Source organism: Culex pipiens, chromosome 3 (genome assembly GCF_016801865.2).
Source record: "Culex pipiens pallens isolate TS chromosome 3, TS_CPP_V2, whole genome shotgun sequence".
Classification (NCBI taxonomy): Eukaryota; Metazoa; Arthropoda; class Insecta; order Diptera; family Culicidae; genus Culex; species Culex pipiens.
The window spans coordinates 154,526,162-154,537,783 of record NC_068939.1 but is presented as its reverse complement, the minus strand read 5'-3'; the positions used below and the strand labels follow the sequence as shown (position 1 = coordinate 154,537,783).

The 11,622-nt window shown below is 39.7% G+C and overlaps 1 protein-coding gene across 8 annotated transcripts in view; it reads right to left on the bottom strand.

Moving 5' to 3' along the window:
* Nucleotides 1–2,538: 2,538 nt before the first annotated feature.
* Nucleotides 2,539–11,622, bottom strand: part of LOC120418171 (NPC intracellular cholesterol transporter 1 homolog 1b-like) — a 29,279-nt gene continuing 20,195 nt past the window's right edge. For all 8 annotated transcript variants that reach the window (XM_052710052.1, XM_052710049.1, XM_052710050.1 and 5 more), the window contains 2 exons: nt 5,322–5,654; nt 2,539–5,260 (listed from right to left, as the gene is read on the bottom strand). In XM_052710052.1, the coding sequence (XP_052566012.1) occupies nt 2,794–5,260; nt 5,322–5,654 (2,800 nt within the window). In that variant the 3' untranslated portion in view covers nt 2,539–2,793. The remainder of the gene's footprint in view (nt 5,261–5,321; nt 5,655–11,622) is intronic.

The following is an 11,622-nucleotide window of genomic DNA, read 5'->3' as shown; positions in this document are numbered from 1 at the left end:
ATATATTTTTTAAACTTGGCAGTTGCAAATATTTTTCGAAGTTTATGTCGCCCTTCTTCAAAATCGGCCCGAAAAATCAGGGGAATTTTTTATTTTGCAGCGGCCCTGGCCAAAAAAATACAAAAATTTAAATAACAAGCCATAACCTCAGCAATGAATGAAAAAAGTGTTTAAAAATGCATTTTACAGAAAGACAAAAACATTTAAAAATATTTGTAACAGCCTTACAACAAAAAAATATGAATATTATAAAAACAAAAATAACGCATATTACAAAAAATAGAAACACTGCAAAACTTACAGAAATTATATAAATAACAGACAGATATAAAATACAAAAATCGACTATTACAAAAAAATCTACAAAACTTAAGAAATACTAGAAATAAAGTAAATTAAAAAATAATATTTTAAAATACAGTCCTGGAAGTCCAGAATTTTGTTTTATTTTTTTCTTTTCTTGTTTTAAACATCAAATTTGAGTTCTGCGACCTCATGTTAGTCAAATTTGAATGGTTGATTGCCTATTAAATGATAAAATGCATTTTTCAATATTTCGTCATCGCCATATTGGCCGCCATTCTGGATTTAAAATTTTTAAATCACTCCAGCGTAGTTCAGGGGTCATTAAGCTCAACAATCAAAAATTAGACAACGAAAAAATGTTTTTTTTTCGTATTTCGTTTATCCGAAGGTAAGTTTTTACGAGGCTTTCGAATAATCGAGTCTGGACCAAGAGTCTGGACTGTATTAAAAAATACAAAACAAAAATTACAAAAAATTAAAAAAATTACAAAAAAAAATCAAGAAAGACCAAAATATAGATATCTGTTCATTAGATATTCTAATAACTAACTATTGTAAAACAGCATGTGTAAAATATATTTAAGAATACCCTTTTCATTCAAATGTTGAACTTATGCCTTGTAATTTATTATCTTAACTCTTTTTCTTTTCTTTTCGGGACAAACCTAGAATTCAAAAAAAATGTTTTCAACTGCCTGACAAAAACACCAAAATTTAAAAAAAATACAGGTAAACAAAAAAATACAAAAAAACACATAAAACTACGAAGATTCAAAATTCACAAAAATTACATAAATGTAATTTTTTTGAAATCTATCAAAGTACAACAAAATTAAAAGTATAGTCTTGACTCGATTATCCGAAGTTTCGATTACTCTATCCGAAGTTTGATTATCCGAAGGTTTATATTGGATAATCGAGTGAAATAAAAAAAATGTGTTAGTTTATTTTCTGCGACCCCATTTATTGTGGTTTGGTTGAGCGTTTTAGCAGAATGCAATACTATGAATACAAAGAGACAATTTGTTCCTTTTCAATTCCGATATACAGCGGAACCCCATTTTAGTCAGATTTCAATAGATGATTGAATATTAAATTACAAAATGGATTTTTTCAATGTTTCATCTCTGCCATTCTTGGATTAAAACATTCTACAACTTACTGCCCATGTTCGCATAAATGTTCCAATTGCAAAAACAGCAAGCTGACAAAAAAGCATTTGAAGTTTGTCCAACACTTAAGGCTAAGTTTTAAATTTTCGCGAAATAAACTGGATTTCCTCCTGATTTCTAGAACAAAGTACTGGATGTCGTTGGGTTTTCTGAATGAGCACACGATTCTGAAACAAACTGCATCAATAACTCAAAGGCGATGAAAATGCATATGTGACATTTATGCGATCAGGGGCAGTTTTGCGTAGTTTCGGTGTCATACTCAAACTCAACAATCAAGGATAAGACAACGAAAAAAAAAAAAATGTACAAATGTACAAATTACTGTATAAAAATCTTAAAAGTACAAATTTATGAACGAAACTATTGGCACTACGCCCCCCGGGGCATGGCCTTCCTCTAACGTGGGATTTCTGCTCCAGCGCCTCTGACGAGACAGGAGAAACCGGGACCGACGTTTTACTTCACCATCCGATAGAAGCTCAGTGGATAAGGCGGGAATCGAACCCGCGTCTCATAGCATCATCGGGATCGGCAGCCGAAGCCGCTACCCCTGCGCCACGAGACCCACTTACACTACAAATTTACACTACAAATTTATGTAGATTGTAAATTATGCAGATCACAAAAAAAAAAAAAATGCATGGCAAATTACAAAAAATACAAAACACACAAATCACAAAAGTAAACGACTCACAAAATTATAAAAAAATTCTGCCATATATTTTACCTTACCTTTCATCGGTGCTTTTGTGAACGTGTGAAAAACGTAATTAATCAAATTAGCTTTTTGTGAAGTCTAGTCCTAAATATCCCGGGGTTAGCTGTTTGTTATTGAAGAATCGACACATTTGTAAAAATTGAGATTATTGCTCCACGTGATAGAGAATGTTCCCATTAAGCTTCTAAAACTTTCATTTTACTAAAATTGTGTTCAGTTTTGGCTGTCGAAATGAAGTTCAAAATTTAATTAAAAAATCTTGAACCTACTTAAAGCTTACAGAAAAAAAGAGGACATTTCGGATGCAACCTAAACGCACCAGTTTAGCAGATTGTCTTTATTTTCACTGATCCAGATTTTCTTAAAAGGTAATGACTTCCGAAAAATAATAATAATACTTCTCCAACCTTAATTGATTAGAATCACAATGGCCTCTCGACACACCTGCCGTTCTTGCACCACACTTTTCGGCAGCAGCAACGGCGGCGATATCGAACAATGCTGTTTTGTGCACTTTGTGCTCCCGTTGAACTCACTACGCTTAGCACTTAGAAGTTTAAGTCATGGAACGCCCTTAACGCGTGGTTTGTGCGCTTAAGCTAGCTCGTTGATCGGTGTCTTCTCGTCCTCGCTTTGGGCTAGCTTCCCGTTCGCGCGACTGTTTCGCTTCTGATCGTCGGTGATGGGTTGCATTTCCTTCTCGATGTCACTGGGCAGTTTGTGCGGATCGTCAACGAACCCGCTGTACGGGGGAGGACCGACCAGGCTGAGGATCACTGGGAGTAGGACGAGGCCGTGGAACAGGCCGAGTAGAATTACCAGGAGGAATATTTTGAAGAACGTCCGGTAGGTGTACGCCTCGGAACCGGACAGGACTGCGAGGGATAGGATTGTGGATCCACCGCCGTACAGAACGGCTGCGCCGATGTGGAGCACGGTTTCAAGTGTTCGCTTGTTGCGGTTTCCCTGGCTGACCGTTAGGAAGGTGTGTCCAATGTGCGCCGCGTAGTCAACGCAGAGTCCTACGGCAAGCTGGAGAGCGATACATGAGCAGAGGTCGAGGGTAAGACCCCACTGTTGCATGAAACCGCCGACGTTGAGGATGGTGAGCAGGACGCAAATGAAGATCCAGAAGCAGATTTGGGGATTGACGATTAGGACCGCCGAACAGAACATGACGCCGACCATGGCGAGCGCGACGTTGCGGTAGATTTCGGTGTCGATGATCTCGTCCGTGACCCAGTTGCCGAAGATTTTGGCCCACAGCGTTTTGTACTGGTCCCCGGATTGGAACTGATGATGCGAGAGGATCTCCTCGACGGCGTACTTGGCCGGAATGTACTGCTCGCGTTCCGAGAACGGCTTGAACTTGAAGTCGATGGTAGTAACAGTTATGTTCGGGACCGGTTCTCCGCAGGTAAGCTTGGAGGCGAACTTGAAGTTCATCTGGTAGCGGCCACCGTCATTGCTGAACAGGAACTTTGACAGATAGTCGCGGAATTTCGATTCGCTCAGCACAACTTCGCCGATGTCCTTATCGTAATAGGTGTGGACAAAGTCCTGGAACGCCGCAGGCCAGGAATTGACGGTGTGCAGGATGTCGGTGCGATTTTCAAGCTCGTGAGTAAGGTGAAGCAGACCTTTCAACTCGGCTGTGTAGTTGTAGCTACCGAAGAGCAGCATTGCTTCGTATCCATTGTTTGGGAATTGCTGGCGCGTTTTCAGGACAAACTTGCTGTAATAGGTGTCCTCTGGAATGAACCAGTGCGGGTCAAACTTCTGCCTTAGATTAAGCAAGTTCTGAATGTTGAGACCCGTCATGATAACCACCGTCAAAATGATGACGGTTTTGCCCAGCTTGGTCAGGATGACCTTCGAGTAGACGGTGTTCAGCGCTCGGTGCATAAGGTCGTACTGGCACCAAAGTCTGGTAGACTTTTCGTCGTGGATCACCCACGGCACGAAAGAGTTTCTTCGCGCAGCGATTCTCCTTTCGTCCAGGGTGAAAACCGCCACGTAGAACGTTATCACAAACAGGTACATCATTAAAACTCCAAACGCGGCGTAGATGCAAAACGACTGCAGCGACGGCAGCACCGTAATCGATCCGACCGCGAAGGCCACAATGTCCGTGAGCGATGTCACCGTAATGGACGCCCCAGCATGCTTCAACGTAAGACCCATCCGTTCGGCCAGCGGTAGATTCGAGTGGGTGTCGTGAATCTTTCGGTAGCAGGCCATCATCACGAAAATGTCGTCAACGCCGAGACCCATCAGCAGAAAGGGTAAACACGTGTGCACAGGGCCGTACGAGACCCCGATGAGGGCCACAATGCCGCATCCAGCCACGAAGCCCATGCCGACGCTGAGTAGACCCACCGAGCCCAACATTATCCTAAACTCCGTCCAGCTGAACTTGGACAGCACCAACTGCATGTAGACAAACATGATCACACCTCCAAACACCAGCTTGTCAATGTCCTTAAACATGGAGTCCGCACTGATATCTCCGTAGCTGCGCCCCGCAGCGTAGTACAACAGCGATCCTTCCTCGACCTTCTCGCCCTTGATCACGTGCAGCTTGTCCAAGAACGCCGCCTCCCACAGCATGGAATCCTCCGTGACCCAATCCTCAGTACCAGCAGCATTTCCACTCACATCGGCGTCCACCTCGCTGTAGTTGACGTGGACCATCCAGTGAGACACCAGCGAGGCCGCCCCCACAATACGCCCACTCTCGTCCCGCTCGATGCCACCCAGCAGGTCCGAGTAGTCGATCGTGTGCCCGGTGACCGGACTGATCTTGGTGCTGTTGAGCTTTTCCAGAATGTCTTCCTTGGTCAACCCGGCGATCACTTCGCGATCGTACTTCCACAGCTCCAGTATGCTGAGCTCCATGCAACCCACTGGTAGTCTGTTGATGATTGGGCAGTACATAAAGTTGGGAAGGTCCACGCTAGGGTTCATGAAAGGTCTGGGCTTCTTGGTGCGTTTTGTTGGAGCAACCGTTTCCTCACGTCTTCGCCGACTCTTTGCCGTATATTCCGCGATCAAAGGCACTCTGAAAATAACAATACAATTTTTAGAACAATTTCTTCCTCGATACCAAAAACCGCCCATACTTGAAGCAAACCTCCTTCCAGCTGACCGTCGCACCCCTGCTGTTGGTCACGGCGACCGACACGATGTCCTCAGTGATGTTGGCCAACCGTTGCAGCACCTCGGGCCGCAGGACGTCCGAACCCGTCAGCATTACCGTCTCCACGCGGTTACCCTCCTTGAAGTGTTCGATCATCCAGTTGGTGTCGTGCAGGAACTTGGAGTTCTGCGGCACCCACAGCTTCATGGGGCTCTTCTCCTGGTGGAAGCGGAAGAAGCCTAGCCCGCACAGGCCCACAACGAGCCAGCTGAGCGCAATCGTGCGCCATGGGTTGTTGGCGATGTGGACGCCCAATCTGGAAAGGTGAGGATAGATTTTGTTGAATGAATTGGGTACTAAAGCCCTATGTCAATTTTTATGTACAACGGTGAAAAATACGATTAAAACCCATTTCTGATTACTTTTTTTCATTTTAATGCAAAAAAAAGTTGACAGGACAACATTTTTTCGATGGATCAACTATGGTCCCCTTGGAACGAGCTGTCAAGTAGAAGCTTTTCTGTCAAGAAGGACCGCGAGGTTAATTTTTCAAAATTGATTTAAAAATCAATTTTAAACAGTTACTCTTTGTGGTCTTACAAAGGGTCATTGTACTCAGAAAAATAAGCTTCATCGCTGTAAACAATAATATCAGCATTTTAAATCGCAAAACTAAGTAACGCGAAAAACGAAATGGAACTGCAGATAGTTATTCAATCAGCGAAAAAGGTGCTTGAACTCACGCTGCATTGAACAAGTAAAAGAGCTTCCGCTTCGTTGGCGGTTCACACCATGATCATGAACGCTTGGAATTCTTCGCGGTTCGCCGCGGTTGGTTGGTGAAGGTCGTTCAAACATTTTCGAGGCACGTGCAGTATATTAAGCAGCAAATCGACAAATCGGCGTTGTCGTGCTATCTTGTCGCACGTGCAGTTTGGGACAAAATGAGTCTAGAACGCAGCTCACAATGCCTCACCTTTTGACCTTCACAGATTCCCAAAATTCCATTTCAATTCTAAGATATTCAATAAAAACCGAAAAATCCGTGTATTGCTGTCACTTTCCATATGAAAGAAGTTTAAATCTTGTCGTATCTTGACACATCCTGAAAATTTTAGTCAGAACGCGTTTGACACACGTACATGCCCGACTGCTGTAAATGTTTGTAATTATTTGTAATTATAACTGCACAGAATAGTCAACCAAACAAAACGTGTTTGTTATTGTGCTCTTATTTCGCGTTTTTCTCGGATCGTCAAAAAGCAACGTGCGGTAAGATAGCACGACAACGTCGAAATGTTGTCCTAACCATGTTGTGATCCGTGGACTTGGTCTTGAATGGAAATTATTATATAACAAGTATTTTTCTTTTATTTTATCACTTGAAAATTACAAAATTTGTATTTAATCATGGATGTGGAAAGGTGATTTTAGATCTTGGGAATTGAGGATTGGTTTGAAAAAAATATGGTTATAAATATTTGTGTTAACTAGGGCGTCCAATTTTCCCGGGTTTTGAATTTCCCGGGAAACGGGAACAAAATATTCGAAATCCCGGGAATTCCCGGGATCCCGGGAAATTTTTAAAGCAGTAATAAAATCTATGTTTTAATTATATTTGTCATGTTTTTCAATCTTAAAATCATAGAATTAGCTCAATACTATTCATTGGTGATAATTTACGCTTCAATCTAAACAAGGATAGCAGATTTCAGATAGCTTGAAAGATTTTTTGTTGTTCTTTGTTGTGCTTTGGTTTCTAGTTCAATTCCTAATCATGTGATTAAAATTAAAAAGACTCTTATAAACACATATTTTTATTTTTTTATATGACATGAAAAGAAAAGCATAAAAAATCTTTTTAAATGTCTAAAATATCAAATAAAAAGACAGCAAATAAAAATATACTAGCTAATGTTAAATTTTAGATAAGTTTAGAAATTCATGTTTTATATAAAAAAAACACCTACTGGGAAAAATCGGAACTACACTGCCGTTCTACGCATAATTGTCCCATGTCAGTTTTGGTCGATTTTGACTTTATGACATTTTTAAGTTTAGTTTGATGTGTACTTTAAGAAAAACACATAAAATCTGGTACTTTGTTCGGAAACTCATTAAAAACAACACCAAGTCTGTTTGTCCCATCGTTAAACTTCTACGCATAATTGTCCCACCAAGTATTTTCTTACACGGAATCATTAGTTTTACTAAACATTATGACTTGTTTACCTTTTGTAAAGCAAGAGAATCACAAATAAAGGTGATAAACTGCTAACTGGGGTGATTAGGGACACATAGGGCGAATAGGCGGGACCCACGGGACAATTATGCGTAGAAACACAGAAATCGGTCGAAAAATTTCAATCGCGTTTTTCTCAGTTGCACTTTTTCGAACATGGGACAATTATGCGTAGAACGGCAGTACAGTCTAAATAGGTACAAGAGATTTGAGACAATTAAATTGGAGATCGGTGTACTAATTAAAAAATCAAAAGATTATGCAAAAAATGACTTAAACAGCTGTCTTCATTCGATACATCCATCTTGATTTGCCAAAGATGTTTCATAAAAAAATATTTAAAATGATATTATTTTTTTAAATTTATAATCATAAATATACATAGTCTTATCAAAAATATTTAAAATGAAATAGAAAATATTTAAAGCTCTTGGAAATTTACGGATCGGTAATTTTTTCTCAAAAGTCAAATTAATGCATATATCTAGATTTTTTTTTTTTGAATAGGTCCAATAAACATATGAAAAACACAAAAGCTTATAGGACCTTATAAAAAAAAAAACCCTGGATATGTGCTTAATTTTTTTTTTATCATTGTTCATCTATTTCCACAACAAAACCTGAATTTCCAGACCAAAATTTGATATTTTTTTTCAATTTCGGGAATTCCCGGGACAAAATACAAAAAATCCCGGGATTCGGGAATTCCCGGTTTTGGAAAAATCCCGGGATTTTTGTCCCGGGAATTCCCGGGATGGACGCACTAGTGTTAACAGTTATTTTTTTTCCAAAATGGTTTCCAATCAAAATTATAAATTTTCTTATTTTACCGATTTACAGTTTTAATGGAGTAAAAAATCTATTAATACTTCTTTTTTACTCCATCACTTTTTTAATTTGCCAACAAAACATATTTTTTTTTACTGTGAACAGACACGGACCACTGCGACACTTGCGTATCTATTGCCAACAAAACATACATTATATTATTAAAATAATATTTTCGGTTAAATCGAACATAGACAAACAGTACGAACACTGCAACAAGTTTCAAAATGACTTGCCAAAAATTTATCGAAATACCTGGAAGTTCGATTCCGTGTTTGCATTCTAATTGTCAAATTTTGTGGGTAAACATTTGCTTACGCCAAATATTAGCCTCGAATGAGCGCATCAAGCCAACAAGGTAGTTAACGGGTGATTAACGATACACGCAAATGTGAATTGCTTGATTTTTTGACATTCTTTATATTTAATAAATTTGCCTGAATAATATTTTTCAGCTTTTTAACATTTCTAATTTAAATTTATAAATAATAATTATATTGTATTCCTCAAAAGTGGTAAAGAATTACAAATTTATTCTTAATCCAAGTAGTCTTTTTCCATAAAATTATTTTTAGTAGGTCCTTTTCGGTGCTGGGACCTGGTTAGGACCGAGTCGGCTTTTGTAATTATATTTTACTTAAAACTAATAGTAATTACAGAGGATCTTGTGTGTAGATGTTAGTGGGTGGGGGGGGGGGGGGAAGGGGGGGAACCGAAACGCAATAAAACAAGATCAATGTCAAATTGGGTCCTAAAATGAAGCTTAGATTGCTGATATTATTGTTTACAGCGATTAAGCTTATTTTTCTGAGTACAATGAACCTTTGTACGACCACAAAGAGTTTAAAATGGATTTTTAAATCAATTTTGAAAAATTAACCTCGCGGTCCTTCTTGACAGAAAAGCTCCTACTTGACAGCTCGTTCCAAGGGGACCATAGTTGATCCATCGAAAAAATGTTGTCTTGCCAATATTTTTTTTTTTGCAGTAAATAAAAAAAAGTGATCAGAAATGGTTTTAAATCGTGTTTTTTAGCGTTGTTCATAAAAATTTACATAGGGCTTTAGTTCCCAATTCACACTCGTTGCCAAGAGTACGTCGTTTGGGTGTAAACGCGATCCGCATGCTCCATCGTTCGTTGTCTCCATTTGAGTGTTTGTTTACTTTCGGCCAGCGATGTTTATCTGTCCAAGACACGCTATCGTCTAATGCCGGCTGGATTAGCCTACGTATGGCGATACCAGTGGAACCATGTCCGTCTTAGAGCTAATGCGACCTTGACTTTCAAACCTACCGCAACAAAGTTTAAAAAAAAATAACGAAAACACGTGTGACACGCCGTGTGCAAAGGTAAACGGAATTAATTTAGCGCCAACCGATTCAAACGTACACACAATGTCATGGCAGCGCAATGGCCGTGGTTGGACGCGAGGTGGTCAAAATTTAAGCATTTGAGGACATGGTTTTTGAACTTCCGGTTAGTGTAATGGGTGCATATTAAATTAAAAAAAATAAACTGTTCGCTCTATAGCACTGCCTTGGCGCTCTCGATTGCGAGATTCCTACTCGAAGCTAGGTGTCCGAAGGCTTGGTTGTTGAGGCAATAGCAAATCTCTCTTTACACCTAAGCTTCCATTCACCCCGGGATTTGAACTGACGACTTTTGGATTGTGAGTCCAACTACCTACCAGTGACTCCACCGAGACAGGACCCAGGGATACAATACTATACTATCAGAAAACCCTGTTGAGTTTGGATGACAAAAATTAAGTTCAGTCAATGTAAATTATCAAATATATTCGATGTAAGCGAATTTCATTAAAAAAAACTCAGAGTCAAATTGAGACAGAAAGATGATCTCAGTTTTTTCTCTCTCTCAATTTTGACAGTTCATTGCAAAAACAAAAATCGCCAATCATCCAAAGATTAATGAAACCGCCCCTCGGGGTGTTGATCTTCGATGTGCGTCAAATCAGTCTCAAGTACACCCACTAGACTGAAGAAGAAGGAGAAGAAGGGTCGTTTAGAAGTTGTTCCCCTTGTGTTTGCACTCTTTATGCTTCCTCTTATAATAAGGTGTGTGTGTGTGTGGGGGGGTTTCCAGGTGCTTCGTTTAACATCGACCGACACAAAACTCGAGACAGATTAAGTAATGCATTGAGGCCGCTCTACCGTGTTAGACTGATTTTAGCGCGATTTGCTGATTCGAAATGATACAGCAGATTTCCTGTTGTTATGGGTCAGGGGGTAAAGATTGCCATTTTGCTAAAAGTTTGGATGATTAATGTCGGCCTGTGTGGATCAATCGGACCGCGCACTGGACTCACAATCCAGAGGTCGCCGGTTCGAATCCCGAGGCAGACGCAAAAATTCTAAGTGTAAATATAGGTATTCGGTGCCCTCTCCCCGTGCCATACCTTCACACTTAGGAGACCCGGGAGGCGGAGTCTTGTCGCAAAAAGAACGATACACGCCTGTGGATCCGTTGACGAAACTGCAAGGTTTAAGAGGGCCACATTATAAGGTGTTACGTCGATTCCGTCCATTAAGGGATTTGTTGTAGTCATCGGAAATTGTACCAGGATATCATATTTTTGTTTGGATAAAAAAATATTCTTAGATAAATTCCTTTTAACATAAATCAACTTCTAAACTGGACAGATTGCTTGCTATCGACCTATGAGCAATTCTCTACCAAGTCTGGAAATGGATTTTATATGTATTTTTTTTATTTGGCTCAAACTTTGTGGGGGCCTTCCCTATGACCAAAGTAGCTATTTTGTGTTATTGGTTCACCCGTACAAGTCTCCATACAGTTTTAGCAGCTGTCCATATAAAATAGTACGTAAATATTCGAAAATCTGTAACTTTTGAATGAATTTTCTGATCAATTTGGTGTCTTCGGTAAAGTTGTAGGTATTTTTGAGGAATATTCAGAAAAAATAGGTACGCGGAAAAAGTTTTTTGCCGATTTTAAAACAAACTTTTTTTTTCACGAGAACTCAATTTCCCAAAAAAAAATTTTTATTTTCGAGATTTGTAGTATGTTTTTGGGAACAAAACCCCGCAACTTTTGAGCCATAGAGAAGTATGGTAAAAAATTACGCCACCGAGCCATGATTTTTTGAAAAAAATAGTTATTTTCTAATCTAATCTAACCCTAACGCAGCAAGTCTTTCGAGGGCATCCTGGAGAATGGCCTAGCATCTTCTTG